The following is a 21,185-nucleotide window of genomic DNA, read 5'->3' as shown; positions in this document are numbered from 1 at the left end:
GATAAACAACTCTACCTCACAGTTACATAAGCCTTCTGTGTTGGTAGAAGTTGAATTTAATGTTGCTTGGGGAAAACCTTCTCATTTATTATGCAAAGAGAGAACATAGTGTATTTTTCTTTCAGTCCTGTTGAGATAGAGAAAAGTAAACACAAAAATAGTAGAGATGGGAAGACACACAGGGATTGACCATAAGTGTTTTCTTGGTTAGGTCTTGCATACAATATCAGCTCTCCATTTACTTTCCACCAACTCGTGTTTTCCCTGCCTTGACGGAGTCTACTATAATCTGGGGAAGCTGTGGGTCCCCACACAGTCACAATGTATAACCAAACGTTTTTTCTAATCGTCCCCTTAATTTACATTCTGTACTGGAAAGCTAATTAGCTTGTTTAATGAAGTGCAATGAGGACTTTGTGTACTCTTTTTTTTATAATTGTCTTGTAATTTTAAGTATATTTAACACCGTCATGTATGTTTGTTATCTTGCAAAGCCCACTGAGACAAATAGTTTTGTGATATTGGGTTATATAAATACACTTTTATAATTTGTTGTTGACATGATTCACAGTGTCACAGTCTACACTGTCTGGACTTTTCAAAACACAACACGTTGAATAATGCAATATATGCTCTGAATAAAACTGTAGAAAAAGAGATGAGAATAATGTTTACCATAAAACCATCATCATCATTTTTCTTTACAATTCACTGATTCTTTAAAAAAAAGACTAATCGTGATATTACTCCCCAGACTCCGAGGAGAGAAAGGCACACACAAAAAAATAAAAAATAAAGGTGCACGTTATTGCATGGATAGAAAACAAAAAAACCCATTGCAAACACATCATTATTTATGAGTTAACAGGTACAATGAAATAGGTAGAACACTGAAATGTCAAAACAGGGAAAAATAATTGCACTGCCGTCTGGCCGTGTGAAAACTGTATGCTCACTGCGACAACTACTGTGAATAGGACGGCAGATGTGAGTTTGGGTTATTTTAAGAATGTCAATTAATGGATTTGTAAAGGTAAACAATAATAATGCTTACACAATAGCACCTACAAACAAATATGGTTTTATTTGTTATTATTATATTAATTCTGATCAAAGATTTAAATAGTCTTTTTAGAGCAGGTTTTATTCAGGTCTATTATCATTACAGGCAGTTTTGTGCCCCACGCCACACATCTACCCAAAGTGCTGCGCAGCATACAGAGTAAACAGTTCAATAACCATGACAAACAACCAGGATAATTTAAGGCCTAGTCGTGCAGCCCTCTTTCATTAAAAGTGTGGCTGTGGACCATTAGGACTGAATGAAACGAAAATGTATTTCTGGCTCAGAATACACATCCTGATCAATGGTGATGTCAGAAGAAGGCTGCTCATCGAGGCTCATGGACATGCTTCCCTTCACAGCTGGAGGCAGCCCAAGAAAAGAGAAGACTACGCAGTATGGGTGCAGATCAGAGGGAGAGGTGAACTAAAACAAGAGCCACCTGTATCTGTGTTTGTCGGAAATGATTACATGTTTGCATGCCCTGTCCTGCATAAATATATAAACACACACACACACACACACACACACACACACACACACACACACACACACACACACACACACACACACACACACACACACACACACACACACACACACACACACACACACACACCTGCATGATGTTCAAACACAAACAAACACAAATGAGTCTTCATCAGTAGCACTCAACATTTAATCAGTTAGAAATTGGGCACTGGATGAATTAAAGCACTGATGGGAAAGGAGAGAGGAGATGAACCGTTAAGACACACTGAATCCCTTAATGAGTGTGTGCGTGTACGAATGTGCGATGTATTATTAAAATATGATGAACGATATTTTAGAAAAGAAAACCTTTTCCAGGACGAGGTCAAGGCCATTGTGAGGTGTTTTTGTGGATAAAACACCACAGTCAAAGCCTTGGCAGAGTGTTGCGACTACACTGCTCCTTCAGTGTACAATCAGACGAACAGGCGAGCCAGTGGCACGAGAACAGAGTGTGAATCCACAGGATGTAATGTAGCGTATTTCAAGGTGCGGGGACTGTCACTTGGATGTGATCTCTGTCAATTAAAAGGGTCATGAAAGAGAGAACCCACCGAAGTAAAACAGTGGAAACAAGTTACGTTTGTGAAATGCCTTTAAATGACTTAATCAGTCTTCTACAGGTCCTTGTTTCAGTTTGAGTCTGTATGGAGGGTACTTTAAATAAAAGGAGGCAGCACTACATGTAATGATATGTTTCAACCAACTAAGCTAAGCTGACATTTGTCACACTGATTTAAAAAAAACGTAACGCATATTCAGCACATGGCCAAGAAACTGTCTTTCTCTGAGACAACCTAGCTGGAGAAATCACGTCTCTCTAATTCCTAAATTTTAGAATTCATATTCACAAATTCAACCCGCACAAAGTTCACTATAAAGTGAGCTAAAGAATGAGAGATGTGGATACATGTTTAAATGTGAGGCTTATGTCACAACAGCTGCAGAACGTCTCGCATGATATTTACAGGCAGTCAGGCAATGATATTTTACTATGAGAGCCTGGCCATGACCTCTGTTCCCACAATAGCCAACATACAATGTGTCTGTATATTTGCTTGTGAATACAAATCATCTTTGCGTAATGCATGTGCAGCGTGTACTACACTTTACAAAAACAAAATGATTTTGGACAGAAGGTCTTTTGTTTGTTTACAGTGACACAAGAACATTAAAGCAAAGATCATCTTGCCATTAGGGAAATTAAAAAAAGAAGAATAGAGCTGAAATCAGCCTTGGGAAAAATGCTCATTACTGCAATTAAAACACAGTGTGGAGAACAGAGAAAAATCTCCAAATCACTGGGGTCTGCTGACAAAAGCAACAGACGCTAGAGGGAGGGAGAAGAGGATCCATGCTGCTGGCCACCTGCACCCATGGCACCATCTAACTGCCTGGGCTGTTGAGTCAGAGAAACTACGCAGTAAAAAAATACACACGGAAAAATAAATACTTTGACAGAAAGTTTGCAAAAACACAAAAGCAAGGGCATACAATGTGAAGAATGGCACCTCTATTCCAATAGATAAGAGGGTTTTATCGGCTTTGAAAGTGAGTTGTAAAGAAAAAATACTTGTGTGAATCAGTTTAATCAAAGATGATGATTACACTGATTATTCAGGGGCAGGTCCACTTGATGGAAATGTTGTCCTTGTGTTTTTTGTAAAGATATTTCGCAATTACTTGGAGTCGCTTGAGAAAAGAACATGTTTCTGGGAATGTATTTATGATGGCATCTGTACCTGTCTATCTTCTACCTGGGTGTCAAAATTCAGAAAGGCTGAATTTATACATATGATCTAAGACCATCTGGTGAGTGAGAAGATGTTCCTTTGCAAAGTTGAGGCACAAAACTTTCGTCGTCACTGCCCTATTTTCAACAGCTGTGCATCACATTTTCAGGTATATCAAAACACATTAAATATCATTAAATAAGAGGGAATATTTTTAATTCAAATAACCCTTGTGTGAGATAGACGCCCTTCAGCAAATCGTCTTCAGCTGTTGAATCCCCAAAAAACGCCTGTGGGTCATTACAATCACAACAGCGCGCACGCACGCACACACACACACACACACACACACACACACACACACACACACACACACACACACACACACACACACACACACACACACACACACACACACACACACACACACTCAGGAGAAGCCACTCATCAGACATTTCTAATCAGTTGTGAGCTGCTGATGTTCCTATAGCAACAAGGGACACTTGTACCTGTTATTCTGGCTTGTACACTGCGTATCTGTGAATACATGCATCATGGAAATACATTATTGTGGGTGTGTGTCATGATCAATACATCAAACTCCCGATATGCTGCTTCTCTGCAGGCTTCACAATGTACCAAGAACACGGCTGTTAAACTGCGAGGCAGCCCTTTGACATGCTGTGGCTTTGACACAGTATATTTACAGCCCCTTGTGAGAAGGTTCATGGCAGAGAAATTCATATGTTAATGTAATTGCATCTTGGTGAGGACCAGGTTGTTAGATAATTGGTTCTATGCCACTGGAGTTGAAGGGAACATCTCCTAATTACACTTTGAAAGCGAACCCCTTTCAAAGGATCAGATGAATATTATGCGGCTCATCGACTGAATCGGTTGAATCCCTTGCTTGAAGTTGCTAACGGAAATATTTCTATTGATGGCACACACACTTGTTCTCCACCCTCCCAACAGAATTAAAGAGTGCAACACTAATTTGTGCCAGCATCTGTGTTCATTCAAAGGATGGGAGAGACTTCAAACTGAAATTGACACAACCTTTTTAGCGCTTGTAAAGTGTAAAGCTGAACCTGGACTTATGACTCTCTGAGTAAATGAATGTAACAGATGTCCTTCAGATGCATTTGCATTATTTCTTGAACTGATTGGGGAAAGCAAACTGCAATGCAGAGTAAAACAAAGAACTCAAGATATCAATTTTGCCCCAAACACAACATGATTTAGCAAAATTGGGGACAATAACAAGATGAAATCCTATTTTTTAGCTCCTTGAAGTATGATTTATTTTCCTAATACTTACCAGTACTACAGAAGCGCTTGTTCTAGTACTATATTTTAATGTACTACCAAACGCCAGACCCTCTGACAGCCTTTGCCATCCATGGTTTTCAATAATAGCCTTCTTTGTGTAGCATGTTTACGCCCATGTCAGCATTTGCATAATTACTGTTTACTAAATGTAAACCTGGGAGATTTGTTTCCAATGTAAACACAAGATTGAAGGAACAGTATGAGATTAAATATGAATGATAGCAACAACCTTTGGGTTAAAAAATAAAATAAATGATATATGTCACTCCCGATTAATATATAATGAGTCTGATCACATATACAATCCATTACCGATAAGAATGAACAGTGATACATATGATCACATTATGGTTCAGCATGTCCAGCTGCTTCGCTCCTACCACCTGTCCCATAACTCTACTGACACATTCACAATGCGTCAGCACAGCTTCTATTCTCAGTAGCCATTGTTTCTCCTTGTTTAGACAGGATGTTGACGGTAAGTAGGTTAGGCCAAAAGGAAGAGAGGTGGTGGGGTACCGGGAGAAATTAAGGGACAGGAGATAATAAAGAGCTTCCTGTTCTGATGAGGTAAATGATGATGGTGTTGACTGTGACCCATCCATCTGCAACACAAGAGCATTAGGACCCCAACATCTAGCAGCTTCTACTTGGACCAGTAGGAGTTCAAAATAACAATATTTAAAATATAAAAAGTATTTTTGAAAAAGGTTAGGGTCGATCGATGTTGTCAACGAACTACTGGACAGCTGTTCAGTTCCTGTTCAACACTGACAGTCAATGTTAGGTTATCTTTAACAGTCTTTTCCAGAACCATTGCCAAGCGTTTATTACTCTAACCGTGACAACAAAGGTCCCGTAACCTTAACACACCTTTAAATGTTCTGTTTTTCTAGTAGTATCTAGTGTAATACACGTTGTTTATATTCTACTAGATACAACTAAATAAATAATACATCTATGAGGTTACTTTCTCATTGAAATAAAGATGTTTCCCCAGGTTCTTAGACACTGACAGTTTGGTGTGAATGTGTGTGTGTGTGTGTGTGTGTGTGTGTGTGTGTGTGTGTGTGTGTGTGTGTGTGTGTGTGTGTGTGTGTGTGTGTGTGTGTGTGTGTGTGTGTGTAAGGGACCATTCAAAGGTGTCACTGCTTTCTCTAACCTCACAGGACCTCTGTTTGAAGCTCAGTCAGTGCTGCAGTGTGTGGAGCACAGCTAGCGGCAGCAGAATCAGGGCTCAACAGATGTCAAGCAGTATTATAGTGCGGGCCGTAGGAAGAATTACGAGAGTGAAAAGACATTTAAGTTCATTAACAAGTGAATGTGTCAATGTTTCATACATTCATGCAACGCTTTTTTTGTACACTGCTGTTCTGGCAAGAAATGATTCTCTCCGACCTGTTCTTTCCAGCAACAATCATGCATCCGTTTATGTTTTTGTGCTCTTGGTTTAACTCATTGGCGGTCCTCCTGTCGCTTTTGAATATTAAATCTTTAAATCTAAAATGTTTTGTGCCAGTACGTTCAATAAGTCTGACATTTGTATTACTATCATTAGGACTTTTATCTTTCAGATAAAAAAATCCCATCCCCAAGCTTGCTGTTGTTCAAAAACACCTGTTAGCATTAGTGTTGCAGCGATGGGTCTTTTGTCTTATGCAAACACCAACTAAATGTGATAACTAACCAAATGAGGAAATGCCAAATGTAGAATTTTGACATTAATCTCCAAAGGGTGTGACACTCTTAGGTTTGCACTGTAGCCTTGGTTTGTTTAGCCACACAACACTCAAACAGTGTGTGAGTGTTTGCGGCTGCTCAATATGTTTCTAAGCCATTTCATTGACTTGCTTTGCTCCTATGTGAGCCATTCATTAGATTTGTTTGTTTTTTTGGCTTTAGCATGTGACCAATTTAATCCCTGTGTTTGAGTGTTATCCCTCCCTTGAGCTACTGTGTTCCAGTCAATACTAATGGCTGCATTCAGCCTGACCAGGACAAACCACGTTTAAAAGTTTAAGCTTGTATAATGGTTGATATAAACTCTCCCTCTTTTATTTCATCTGTCCACTAGTCAACCACGTTCCAACAATCCTCAGTCACCTAAAACTGTTCCTGCACAAGTGCTCTTAGATTTTATTCCTCAGCTCTCTACTATAAATAGAAAACTCTTGATCCTAGGGGTCTCTTTATACGATCATTGTTATGGCTACGAAGCCATTGCAGTATAGGGCCAATTCTGCATGCTTGTCAATGTCAGTAAGCAACCTTGTTGCCATGCCTTTTCAGTTAATTGCCACACAAACATACAGATAAATAACAAAACTAGTCAATCAGTAACAACCAACAGTGAAATGTTATACAGACATAGCATTAATTGTCCAACGGAGAAAGCAACGAGTGCAACATGTGACTGGAAAACCCAGCTCACTGAAGGTAGGCTGACCTTTAAGGTGGACCAGCTATTCTTATTTTATGTGACATGCTGCTCACTAGTTCTGACCACCCTCCAGACCTACAACAACAGGAGGTCTCTTCTCTTTTTATTAAAAAATAATAGATTATCTTTAGTTCCTGTTTGTGAGTTCATGAAGTGTAACTCATATGTATTAAATAAGCCTTAGGATCTTGCCACGATAATTTTGCAGCCCCTAAAAGGAATCAAAAAGGTACCCTATCAGGTTTATCATGGATCACATCATGGAGTGGTAGTGTCAGAAGGGCTCTTTATTCGTCAAACGTTTTTAATGAAGTTCTAAGTCTAATGTAATTACTAGCTTAAACCCTAGTGCTGCCTGTGAGCTCTCTTTTAATGAGGGAGAAATGCCTATTTACTGCCTTATTAAACGCTGACGGCAAGCAGACACTTCCCCTGTCTTTTAACCAAGCAAAGATGATGTTCCTGTTCCCTCTTCTCATTTTCCAAAGCTCATTACTCAGGGGTCAATCAAGAAAAACGTGAGAGTAACTCTGCTCAGGTGCAGAGAATACACTCTCTATTCTTTAAGCAGTGAATGGTTAATTAATTGCAGAGGAAACTGCATGGCAATTGATGAGGCAGTAAAAGCGCTGCTCAGTGCATTCTGAAATTGAATGCACCAATAAATCTTCTGAGCTTTATGCAAGATTTGCTTTATGGGGTATTGAAGATATAATCAGGAGAGAGTCACCTCAATGGATTGCAGTGTTCTGGCTTTGAGGCATATTAGAATAAGATGCCAAATAAACAACTAAAATAGAACACACTTAATAACTGGGTTTAAAACTATTTGTTCATCTAAGACTTAAAAGCATCTTAAATCTGTATCACTTATAGTTTTCTTGCTGGGAGTGCGTTGACAAGCTCACCAACATTTAATGTCTATAAATATAGCTGGATCAAGCAGCTTAGGTTAGCTTAGAAACGGAAACGGTGAAACAGCTGTGGCTCTGTCAAAAGGTTGATCTACCTACCAACCCGTCTTAAACTCACCAATTAACATGTTTTATATTCTTTGTTAAATCAGTAAGAAAAACAACATGGTAAAAAAGTCAAATGAATGTTTAACGATGTGTACTGATGTGTGAGTATGAGGAGGGAGCAGTTGCCAGGCAACCAGTAGAAACTCTAGGAAGTTACAGCTCCCGATATAGCGTGTTTATGAGTGAGCTATAGATGTGCTGGTAGGCAGATTTTATTACCATTGAACAGACATGGTTACCTGCCGTCCCCTTTTCCCAGTTATTCTGTAATGCTAAGCTATCTTATACTGTAGCACATGGGTATCAACTGTATTGTCACGTGTGGATTTAAAATGCTGAAACTGCCGTGATAGCGAGTCCTCGGCCCGCAAATAAATTCAAAAGTCGAAATCCTTCTGTAGGCAGACAATTTCCACAGTCCATCCATCAAGCTCTCAACAACATCTTTGTGCATCTGGCAGATCTTAGTGAACGTGATCCTTTCCATCTGGTGTGCGTGAGCCAAGTCAGTCCGACTCTGCAACAAGCTCTACAGGGAACAAAGAAGGCACACGCTTGTAGTTACTCAGAGCACAGAGTCTCCACTCCGGGGACGTAAACAAGATCTTAGACGTCTCAGGTGGAAGGCAGGTATGGAAACCCCTGCAGACTGACCTTACCCTGACTGGCTGATATCACCTTAATCAAAACAAGAGTCTGTCTCTCATGCTGCAGGAGAACATCTTCCATGGGTTGGACAATCAGTGAAAACACTTAAACCATTAGAAAGCTTGTACATCCCTTCAGTATTTTTTTCAAAGATATTCCTATATAACTATATTTCTTTCTTTAGGATTAACTGACAAAGACATTTGACAAGAAATGGCTGAGAAGAAATACATTATGTGACATGTTTTGATGGACTGATGGACTGCTAGAGTTTTCATTCTTTCCATAGCTACAACTTGACTGGCATGATCACAAAGGTTGTCAGTATTTGGGTTTGTATGCTAAGTTGACACTGTGACAGATACGTCCCCTTGGCTTTGTTATCCTATGAAAGAGAATGAAATGTTTTCAGATCAAAGGTTTTTTTTTGATGAGCAGACTGACGTGGGAACTTGGACACAATGTACAAACTATACAACGGAGACGCTCGACAAAAAAAAAGTGTAGCTCTGAGCAGTATACGCCTTTAATATATAGACTGTATACTATTCAAATTGACTTGCTATGCAGTATAACTCAACAAAGCATTCCCACTTACATGTACACACTAAACAAGTGTAAGAAAATAACAAAACCTTTGTTGTAATTTTGTTTTCAAAAGTAAACTGCAGTAAGTTAAATGTGTGGCAGACAGTATGTTTCTGTTGGGTGTAATAGGAACTGTAATTTAATTATTGAAATGCAGATGGTGTGTGTTCTTGAAACATGATACTTTTCCTGTTATCAGATTTAAAACAATATTCGGTGACATGTATCTTTTCGCCAGATTTTCGCCAGTACATATCCCTCAAGTACACTACACACACTCTTAAGAGAGGGTTAAATTAATGTCATCGTCAAACAGCCTCATAGGCCTGTTCAACAAATAACAGTAACTCCAATGTATAGTTAAATGTATAGCTTCACCGAATAGTTTGAAGCTTAATTCATATCACTGACATTCGAAACCAACATCTAAAGCTGTGGAGTTTATTTTGCATATTCTACTGCAGTTATTTTTTAGTTTTTGTGTAATAGTCACTTGAATAGCACTTATAAGATGAGGAGATCATCATGACAGCATCTCAAATTTGTTTTCCCAGCAGTGCTTGAACTTAATCGCCTCATGAAGAAGCCTGAATAATATTATTGGTGATAAAATTCCTGACTACATCCTTGTGCAACAAAGCTGTACACTTCACAGACAGACTGATATTTATCTGAAAGTACCTTTTTTACCTCATGGTGAGATGCATTATGAGGAGACTCTGATTTGTGACTGTAATGATGTGTTGAGTGAGCAATACATACAATTTCACCAAAGCACTAAATGAATCATTCCTTACCATGTATCCCAAGTATACTGACTGTGAAATTAGGTTGTGTTTTATCCTGCATCTTATTTTCACCGGAACACACAGCAGTACAATTAGTAATCTGCACCAGTCCAGATGACAGCAACGAGATTAAATATATAGAACCCTTTAAAATGCCCTTGGTTGATCGTGCATTAATTAAAATGTAATATTTGTTTAAAAACTCCTGAGATCATATCTGTCACACACAAACGTCTCCTGTTGTGAGCGGCTGTGTACTTGCAGGCTGCAAAAATGGATAGATAATGTTAAATTGTCACTTTCATTACAGAACAAAAGATTAGGTTGGACCGCAGCATTATTATTAAAACCACAGCTGTGATGGCCTTTAGCTTGCCAAAAAGGACAACAGTGTCTTCAATCACTACTGGAATGAAGCGAAGGAGAAGAGTCAATCAGCCCGAGGACACGAAGTGATGAAACAGCGTCCCGGTAATTATAAACATGAAACTCTGAGAAATAAAGCAGACGACAGAGGAAGATAAGGACCGCTTAACTTCAAGAGAGGCTGTTTAAGTCAGCTTTCTAAAGAAAAAGTACAGATTTGATCTTAACCCAACCTAAGAACACAACAAAACAAGGGTCATGGTTTGACTGCAGTGATGGATTGTATCATCACAAACAGCATGGCTGACTCAAATATAATTGACCTATGGAACTCTCTGTACCGCTATGATAACATATTAAATGCTTGACTCCATTTAGGTTGCAGCTCATGTCACATCATAAACTGTGTTAAATGGTGTGTAAAACCTTTATGACACACTGAATCTCAATAAAACCCTTCAGCTGGACCATCTGTTGCTTGGTGCAGACATCAAACACATAGAAAGATAAACACTAAAATAAGTAAAGAAGAATGGAAGAAATTAAGAATCAAATACATACAGAGCAACTAAGCGGAGTGCTGAATGTTTAAGAATTATTGCATCTTATTTTTGTTGTCACAGCAGCTATAATAATCGTGAGGCTGTTTTCTGTGTCTGACTGACTGTGACCTGAGGGCAGCTTCAGCCACCACATGCTTCTCTCCCTCATCCCTTCTTTTCACCTAACACAAACACTGTGTGAATATGTCTTTTAACGTGACAAGAAATGTGCATTTAATTTGCATTTCTGTCGTAGAAGCTCTGAAACACAGTTAAATAGAAAAAATGCCTCAATTCCAGCATTAAAAACATTTACAAGCAACTAAAAATAAGGAGTACATAATACTAAAAAACTAATAGAGGCACTATTTGTCCTTCACTACAAATCATGCTTCCCTCTGCTGCTGCTGCTGCTGCTGCTGCTGCACACTCTCTTAAACGACAGGACCAGAAGTGGTTCTAGACCGATTTTACTGGGGGAGCTGTGCTGGAGCCAGTTGCTTTGGGAGAGAAGCACATTCAATGTGGGACGAAAGAGACGAAAGACAGTGTTCAACATTTTAAAATGTTTAACTTTGTATAGTCTTAGCGCACAAAAAAAGTAACAGAATTTGTTTCAGTAGTTAAAATATTATTCAATTACATTATGAAAAACAAAACGCATTCAAGCCAACTTTGGCTGGCTACAGCACAACCCTACCTACAATTGTATTATCTTTATAAACACATGTTACAGGGGCACTGGCCCCCCAAGAACCGACCATGGACCTGACTTCTCTTGAACACAGTGAGCTGAAGGACAGACAGCAGCAGCGCCCCCTGGCGGTGGCTGCCTGACCGCACCTCGGTTGCTCAACGTGGACTTTGGTGCAAGATGAAATTCGCATCAGAAAACTTTGCAATAATCAGATCCACTGTGAATCAACACAAACGAGATGATCTGCACCTCTGTGTCTATTTACTACATTTATGATGAAACGGTAGACAATAAGCAGTTCAATAACATTACGTACGCAAAGAGAAACTTCACCTACCTCCTCCACCGTAAGAGGCATGCAGATGCGGTACTCCTTCATCAGCATAGTCCCTGCACAAAGGTGATGGCAACACAGAGGAAGATGTATTGGTGTTGGGTTCAATCTTGGGCGATATCGGCAAGTCGGTTATTTAATTGAGATCATTTGTCCGAAAAGAGATAACTCAGTTTCACAAATTCACTAAATCCCTCCACAGCTCCTGGAACTGCTCCGCTTTGTCTACGCGAGTCTCAAAGTACAAGCAGGTCTTAAAGGGAGCTAGAATAACCCTGCCATCAGTTCCCAGTTGTATCTACTCAAACATCCCCTTTCTGGATAATGTCTGCAGTGTGGAAAGTGGAAAGAAATCACAACCACAAAAAGTGTCTTCGAGCAACAACCGCAGATTCAAGCTGCTTCTTGTAGGCGATCGCGTCCTGCAGAAGGATTCAGACTTTCCTCGCTCCCTGGCTCTTCAGACAAAAAACACTGCTGGGTTAACCGTGATCACTTTTGAGTTGTTCCCCACATTTACCAGCGTGTCTCCTGCTTCTCTTGACAGCTCCGTGTGGCGTACCTGCGTCAAGTGAGCCAAAGAGAGAGACAGCATTGTACAGGAAACACGAGGATTTCAGAGTAAAAGCGTCCCTATAAAACAAAACACAAACAATCACTGATCTACTGTATTATTAGTTATACAAGTAAAAGTGAAAGTGTGTTAAAGTTCATTTGTTGGTATGTTTCTGTTTAGCTTTTCAATAATGGCGTCTCCGTGAAATATTCAATAATATTTTATTTTGTACATGATGGGAAGTTCTTCGTGTCTTTGCAGCTTGTTTATCATAAGTGTGCCCCTTTTAAATAAACTGTAGCCTTTACCATGGTTTGCAGAGCAGGCGGAGAGCTTAAGGGTTTAAAGTATTTCAATTTACAGTTGAAAGTTAATATTAGAACAGAGAAGTGAACTTATACTAACCATTCTTATATTGCATTTGTATGTATCTCCCAAAACCTCTGTTTAAGTAATGACATGTGAAATGTGACAGCAGCAAGCAGCATATGTTTCATAATTATAATTCTGAGTGGTTTTTGATTATTTTGTCGTTGTTTTTTTTGTATTATCAATCAAACAAAACCCTTTTATTAAGCTTATTAGAATGACATAAGTTTGTATATACGCTCATAGAAAACATATCCCTTTAGAAGGGCTATAATTAAACATAGAACAGAGGATGTATTTACAGGCTCATTTAGTTCTTGGTTCTTCGACAGCATGCAGTGTCTGGTTCTGGCCTGGCTGGGACCGATCCTGCTAGAGCTGACCTTGGTTCTGAACTGGAGCTGGCCTTGGTACTGACATTTAGCCAAAAATACTACAAGGTTGCTATACTGTGACATGTTTCCTTGCTGCTGGAATTCATAATAAAATATATTTTCACTTTTTAATAAGCCAACACGTGTTTGGCTTGCAGCTATGTTCCCAAAGTTCAGAGGTCAATCTCTCTAGGAGGAAGCTTTCTGATGACTTAAAAGTATATTTTTAAAAAAAACAATAAACTGTCCTGCTGGTGGAGGATGAACCATCAACCGAAAAAGCTTTTCACATTAATGCCATAAGATTGATTTTAATGTTAACAAATTATTTAAAGTCATTGGACTCTATGATAATGTGTTTGATTTTTCTAGCTAGCAGTCAAAGCTACTTGCAGTTAAGTTAGCAAACTAAGTTAAGTGTTAGATGACTTATTACAAAATGACCACAATTATTTGTTATTCTTCTTCCATCTTTTCCTCAGGTACATGTTGTTTATCATATAGAATGAAAACAAAACCGTAAAACCCTACATGATTTCTTAAGCTGTATCTTATGGTGTGTTACTCCTGGAACATAATTTAACAGAAATGGGGAACATGCATGGTATGGTTGCAGTACTCTTTGTAAACAACAGAGGTCACTAGAGATCTTCCTTTCATTGATGAGAGTTGCAAGGAAGAAAATGACGTGTCTGACAAATTACATTTAATTTCAAACTAATCAGGAGTAGAGGGGCAATTTTATATATTAGACCCCTTGTATGTCTAATTTCAAAAATAGTACAAGGAGTTCCAGTCCTTGGATAAGTGGTTACACCATAAAGTCATTATTCATTTTCGTTAATACAACGGTCTACAGTAGGCAATGTGTCTCTTTTGTTTTATGCTTTGCATTTACATTGTGGTGAATTTGATTCTGATAAACCAAAGGCCTATGGGTATACAGCTACAGCATGATTAGCATGATTTACCAAGAAGAGATTCGGTGTGTAGGTTACACCACATGGCAACATTTTAGATAATGGTATACGTACAGGCCTATGACAGGTTGGTTGTTATTTCTCATGAATTAAGAGGTATCATAATTAAAGTTGTCAGGGTTGTGGCGGCTGGGATTCAGAGTTGGGGAAAGTAACACTTGTTCTCCCTGTGCTGGAATTAAGGAAGAAAGCCGCAGCTCTTATGTTTTAACTCAAGAGGGTGCAATACACCCACATGGTTTTGTATCTGTGAATACAAAGCTGTTGCTACTACAGAGGCAGCACAGACCAAGAATAATATTTGATTGTGTGTATAGATGTGTACAGTTCCTACACATCTGATGCACACACCCACAAATATGAATATCATGATGTTTGTTTCTTGATTAAAACTGCAACTCTTCGACACAATTTTAAATAATGCAACACCTTTTGCACATTCAGTCAAAACTGTGCTGAGAAGCTTAAAACCAACAGACTGTCTAATAATGAAATATGTTACATTATCATATCTGTTTTATTATTTGAGCTCCAGTTGAAACGTATTACTTATAATCTACATTTTTAAAGTCTAAAAATAGTTTTACAATGCATGACATCTTATAACCAGCTTTATTAAATATTATAAGTGGTCATAATTTGTTATCAGTTAAGCCTTCATATTGCTTTACACCTCCATGCAAAAGTGACACCAATATTTGAAAGAAAAATCCTAATACCATGACTTAACAGTTTTAATGACAATAAGAGAAGTGCTCTTATGTATCGTAACACAGTATATGATTGTAACAGATTACATATTTTACATTTCTTTAATGGAGTACTGTCCTATAAAAATCAATAACACCCTATATGATGACTTTATGAGTCACCAGAACTCATGATGCTAAGCTTTTTGAGGTGCCAAACTGGTGTCACATCATATAGCTAGACAGACACATCTTCTCACACAAACATACACACCACACTCTGTTTATCCCAGACATCATCACAGCGTCGGCAGAGAGGGAAAGTGTTGCTAAGGGACATGACTCCCTCGCCTCTTGCTGCTCAACATCATTAGATGGCCTTCAGTGTCACTTTGCTAACCTCTCAGCCCATTCAGTGTATACAGTTGCTGTGAGAAAGGAGCCTGTTTCTCCGCTTGTACCAACATGGAGGTTGGGCTGTATAGCTAAAATGAATAATGGGTTAATTGGTTTGTCGCTCTGGGGAAGCAAACACCGATGTTGGATGAGCGTAACAGTCCAGCTTAATGATTGCATTACATCCATGTGAACAGACTTGCAACGGGTCATGGGTGGATGTTTTTAATTCCTCTTTTATGTTAACAGGGACTTTCTTTCTATTATAGCAGGGAATGATTGAAACCAAATTCCACATGGAACCACTGCTTATCAGAAATGCACTATGCAATGTGCAGATCAAGGATTTTGCTTTTCTTATTGCTTGGTGGAGAATGTTGTTGTGGGTTATTCTGCTTTTGATATTATTTTGCTCTCTCAGGGAAAAACTTGACACTGAAAATCCTGACCAACCACTCTTACACATATTTAAAGGATCCAAATCAAATATTTTTCAATCCACATTTATCTTTTGACAGGAAAATACATTTACACCATCAGACTGAACAACAGTGTTTTGTCATGTCATGTTTGAACCAGGGGAAAAGCACCATCAATGCCTGAATTGTGTTTACCTATCCCAGGAGGCAATAAGCAGGGTAAGGGGCAATGCATAATAAGATTGAATTTGACTGAAAGTAGAGGATGGGGTGACGCACATTAACATGAGGCTTGAGAATATGAAAAGCCTGCAGAGTTGTAGGACAGAAGATGTGTCTTAACTTTCTCTAAGTCAACAAAGACAAGGAAGTTTGTGCAGATTAAAGAGATAACAAGAACAATAAATGGGGATCCAGCAGTACGCTGTTGACCAGAGACTGTCAAGGATATCCAGTCCACTTTTATGTACATCAATGCTTTGTTCTTACTGTCGAGGATGTTAAGAAACTGAACACCGTCTTCTTTTCTCCTTCATGCTGCTTTTGTTCCTGCAGCTCCAAGGTGTGTCTGATTTATCTCTTCACCTTCCACACCTTCATTCATATCAAGGTTGAAAAGTGTTTTTCAGCACTTTTTCTTCTCTTTTTTCTGCTGCAATACTTCTAATAAATACAGCAATCAAGCAATGACTTCGAGGTTTCCCCTATGTGTAACATGAGGATGCAGCATCAAGTGGCATTAAGCGTCGTTAATAGTTTACAAATTAAAGAGGAGGACATTTAAGCAACTCATGGCTCACAAATCTTCTTTTACCATGTGTGCACTCACCCTTATCAATCATGCAGATGCAACCTTTTAGAGAGGAGATTGATGCTTCGTTGTCAACACTGTTTCCATGGATACACTGAGATCTCAGCTTTCCTTTTTGCTGGTGTGAAACCAAAACATGAAGAGAGTGGTGGCGGCGGTGGCTCAAGACCAGAATTACCAAGAAAGAATTGTACCAATCGCATAAATGAGGCACCCGTAATGTGCCTTTTTATCCAGGTAATTTTAGACTCCCCACTTCCCAATCTCGTGGGTCAGAGAGCCATCTAGGTGTCATGCACATTTAATTTAAAGCAGAAAATTGTCTCTTGCATAATGTATAATGAAACCTGAAGTTATTGCCAGTACAGAGATATTGCTGTGAGAGATGCGGCATGATTTTTCATCAGGGAGCTCAGCTTTCATTCCTCCTTCTAGATTAAACAACTGCTCAATATCACAGCTCTGTGATGTAGGAAGAGATCAGACTGATTTGAGATGCATGCATATATGTCTCTGTCTTCGTATATATGCACAGTCTTCATCTCTTGTGCGCATGAGCAAGCGTGCAATCATTTCAGGGTTATATTGTTTCTGCTTTTTCACTGTGGCCACAATGCATTTTAGGGCTGCTGATGAACCCCTGCCAAGCTGCTGCCTCCATGTCACTATGGAGACACTGGTTGCTATACATCAGCCAATCAGTGCACAGTAAGAGATCCTAAAAAGGTTTGAAGAATATGTAGAAGTGTAGGTGTTTTAATCAGCTCAAAATTGTTTTATAAGATACATAAAGTTATATTTGACTGAATGTATTATTTGGTTTAACATGATCAAAAATGTGTAAAAACTAGTGCTGTCAAAGTTAACGCGTTAATTTTGGCGATTAATTTTAAACATTTAATGCATTATTTTTTTTTAACGCAATTAACGTGGTTTGTTTACTTCCGGTGGCGGCTGACCCATAACCTTTGGTCACGTGCGCGGGCAAACCGGCAAACATTTATCCTAACTAGAGGAGAGTCTTTGGCGGAAAGATGGCTAAGGAAGGACTATTAGGGGGAACGTTTCATTTTAAAAGTTTCCCGACGGCTCGTTGGACAAAGCAAAAGCAATTTGCACAGTTTGCAAAGCCGAATTTAGTTACCACAGAAGTAACACGTCTTTAGCGTATCACTTCAAAGCAAAGCACCCTACTGAAATTACCTCCACGGGACCGCGCCAGTCTACACTACAGGAGTGTGGCACTCGTGGGCGAATAACGAAACCTGTAACTGAAGTTAACCAATTCCTTGGTTACTTGGATAGTTAAAAACTGCCGCCCAGTTAGCACAGTAGAGGATGATGGACTGAGAGAAGTAATTCGTGTTGCATCGGGAGATACCTCTTGTAATTTACCCTCGAGAGGAACCATCGTATCAAGAATACACACGTTGTATGAGGATCAGAGGGCTTAGCAGACGAACATTCTTGAGCAAGCAAAGCACATCGCTGTAACAGGTGACCACTGGACGTCTGTCAACAACGATAACTATTTGGGCGTCACGGCGCATTTCATTGATCAAGACTGGACTCTGCAGTCGTTTGCACTTACTGTGAGTAAAACCGAGGAGCGATATTATGCCGAGGCATGTGCTAACCATTTTCTGGATGTTGCAAACGAATGGGAAATCAAGGAAAAGTTGACCACACTCGGCACTGACAGCGCTCGTAACATGGTAGCTGCCGCGAGGCTACTTCCATTTGAACACCTGCCTTGCATGGCCCACTCTCTGCAAAGAACGGTCATAGTCTCACTTAAAGACAGTGGATTTGAAAGTGTTCTGGCCAAATGTCGCAAGATTGTCGGGCACTTTAAGCATAGTCCATCTAACCTCAGGAATTAAACGAACAGCAGGTTGCACGCGGACTTAAGCAAGAATCACTTGCTCAGGACGTTGCAACAAGATGGAATTCTACACTGGAGATGGTAAAGAGGATGCAGAGAAACAAATCTCCACTGACCACTACCCTGGCGCAGCAAAAGAGCAAGGTTGCCATGTTGACTGACCAGGAGCTTGCCAAACTGCAAAAGCTGGAGGAACTACTGGAACCTTGCAGGTATGTTATTTATTTCTGGTTTCTCCTCCCTCTCTTTCTTTCTCCCTATCTCCTGTGTACAGTATATGTGTACCGTTTTCTCTCTCTCTCTCTCCATCTCCTGTGTGTATGTTGTTTTCTCTCTCCCTCTCGCTTTCACCTGTGTGTGTGCTGTTCTCTCTCTCTCCATCTCCTGTGTGTGTATGTTGTTGTTCTCTGTCTCTCCCTCTCTTTCACCTGTGTGTGTGTTGGTTCTCTGTGTTGTTAATAAAGATTTACTCAAATGTTTAACACCTTGTGCTTTCCATTGCAGATATGTTACTGAACTGCTGGGGGGAGAGCAGTATGTCTCCTGTTCAGTGGTCTTGCCAGCCTTGCGCCACTTGTTCAGAGTTATGGAGCCCTCGGACGATGATCCAGTTTATGTTCTGAGGTTCAAGAAGGCCTTTACCACAGACCTAGCTCAACGGAAGCATAGCACCGACCTCAAATGGCTGAAGATCACTACTGCCCTTGACCCTAGGTTTAAAGACCTTAAGTGCCTTCCAAAAGATGAAAGGAGTGAGGTGTGGGCTTCAGTACGTGACCTGATGATGAGAGAGACACCAGCCCAACAACCAGCTGCTGAGACAACAGAGGAGCCGTCACCAAAGAAGAGGAGGAGGATGTCCATCTTGCTGTGTTCTTCTGATTCAGATACAGATGACGAGGAGGAGTCCATAGAGCATTGTCTGGATCGCTACAAAGCAGAGCCAAAAATGGACATAGAAGGGTGTCCACTACGATGGTGGTCAAAGAGAGAGGGAGCACATGCCAGGCTGGCACCCATTGCACGCAAGTACCTCTCAACCCCTGCAACCACAGTGCCTTGTGAGAGGTTGTTCTCACTCTCAGGCCACATTATTCAAAAGAAGCGAGCCTCTTGTCCCCTGAGAACGTAAACAAACTGGTCTGCCTCAGCAACTGGCTGAAAGTAAAGAAGGACTAAGTAAATTATCTTTTTGGAGTGAAAAATGTTCAATGTTCAACGTTCTTATTTTTTTCCAACTTATTTTTTGTATTTGCACTTTGCATGTGGGCACTTTAAGCTATTAAAATGGTCTTTGAATTTAAATATACTTTCTCTGTGTTTATTCTACATTAATTTGATGATTCTGCATAAATAAATATTCATTACAAGCTGCAGTCTTAAATAGAAAAATGCTATTAATTTATGGATAGATTAATCGCGATTAATTACAGAAATGTGTGCGATTAATTAGTGTCATGGGCTACGTTCCCAATCAGCATAAACACTCCCAATAATCTCCAGGACGCATGTGATTGATTCCATGAAGTTTTACTGAGAATCTTGTGAAACTGAAAATACAGCAAAAATATCCGCATCATTATAAACAATATAATCTGTCATCCGGCAGTAGTAAAATAGAGCTAATTCAGTTTAGCTACACAATCAAAATGCTAACAGTCTTTAATGCCCACACAAACTCAGCACTGCTCGATAGGTTAGTGTACACATATACTCACAGACGTTGCTTTAGCGAAGAGGGAGAAAGAATAGCTGTGTAACGGAAGAACTGAAGACGGCACGGCTCACACAACCGTAGCTAATCACTGCACTGAGAAACCGGCTTCTTAGCCTATCTCCCAGCATGCACTACGTCTGAGTTGCTATGGTAACCAAAGTAAACAAATGACACTGAACAGTGTTTCTAACAAAAAACGACAGGGGCATAACAGTCCCCGCTTGGGGTCTTTAAAGAGCCCACATTAACGAGCAGAATCAGTCTTTGGGGAAAGAAGCAGAACTACTTCTGTAATGGGGCGAAAGAAGGTCTTCTTGGCTCCATCCTTGACGATTTCAGCTTCGACTTTCCGCACCAATCCATCTTCTCCTGGAAAGGTTTTCGTGATGATGCCCATAGGCCACTCATTTCTTTTGGCCTGCTTGTCTTTCAGGAGAACTATGTCTCCTCTTGGAGGCTCGGCCGTTTTCCTTGCCACTTATGCCGAAGCTGCAATGTTTTGAGGTATTCCTGTTTCCACCTGTTCCAAAAAAAAATATCTGCCAGGCCCTGAACTTGCTTCCACTCCTCTCTGAAGAGATCCGTTTCCACAAAGCTGCCTGGTGGAGGAGGAGGCGCAGAGCCTGTCTTGAGGGTCAGAAGCGTTGCTGGTGTGAGGATGAGAGGTGATTCCGGGTCCGATGACACTGGGATGAGCGGCCTGGCATTCATGATTGCAGCTACCTCTGCCATGAGTGTAGTCAGAACCTCATGTGTTAAACGAGACCTCTTCTGGTCCAGCAACATGCACTCCAAAATACGGCGGGCGATGCCAATCATACGTTCCCACGCTCCACCCATGTGAGATGCGTGGGGCGGGTTAAACACCCAGGTGCAGCTCTGTGTACTTAGGTAGTTCTCCATGC

At 40.0% G+C, this 21,185-nt stretch overlaps 1 protein-coding gene across 1 annotated transcript in view; it reads right to left on the bottom strand.

Annotated features, from left to right (window-relative positions):
- pitpnc1a (phosphatidylinositol transfer protein cytoplasmic 1a) overlaps positions 1-12,650 on the bottom strand; it is a 34,242-nt gene extending 21,592 nt beyond the window's left edge. Inside the window, exon 1 of the mRNA XM_063903155.1 lies at positions 12,088-12,650. Coding sequence (XP_063759225.1) covers positions 12,088-12,135 — 48 coding nt within the window. The 5' untranslated portion in view covers positions 12,136-12,650. The remainder of the gene's footprint in view (positions 1-12,087) is intronic.
- Between the last annotated feature and the right edge of the window lie 8,535 nt (positions 12,651-21,185).

The sequence above is a fragment of the Eleginops maclovinus genome, chromosome 16 (genome assembly GCF_036324505.1).
Source record: "Eleginops maclovinus isolate JMC-PN-2008 ecotype Puerto Natales chromosome 16, JC_Emac_rtc_rv5, whole genome shotgun sequence".
Lineage (NCBI taxonomy): Eukaryota > Metazoa > Chordata > Actinopteri > Perciformes > Eleginopidae > Eleginops > Eleginops maclovinus.
The sequence above is the reverse complement of the archived record's forward strand: the minus strand, read 5'-3'. Positions and strand labels throughout refer to the sequence as shown.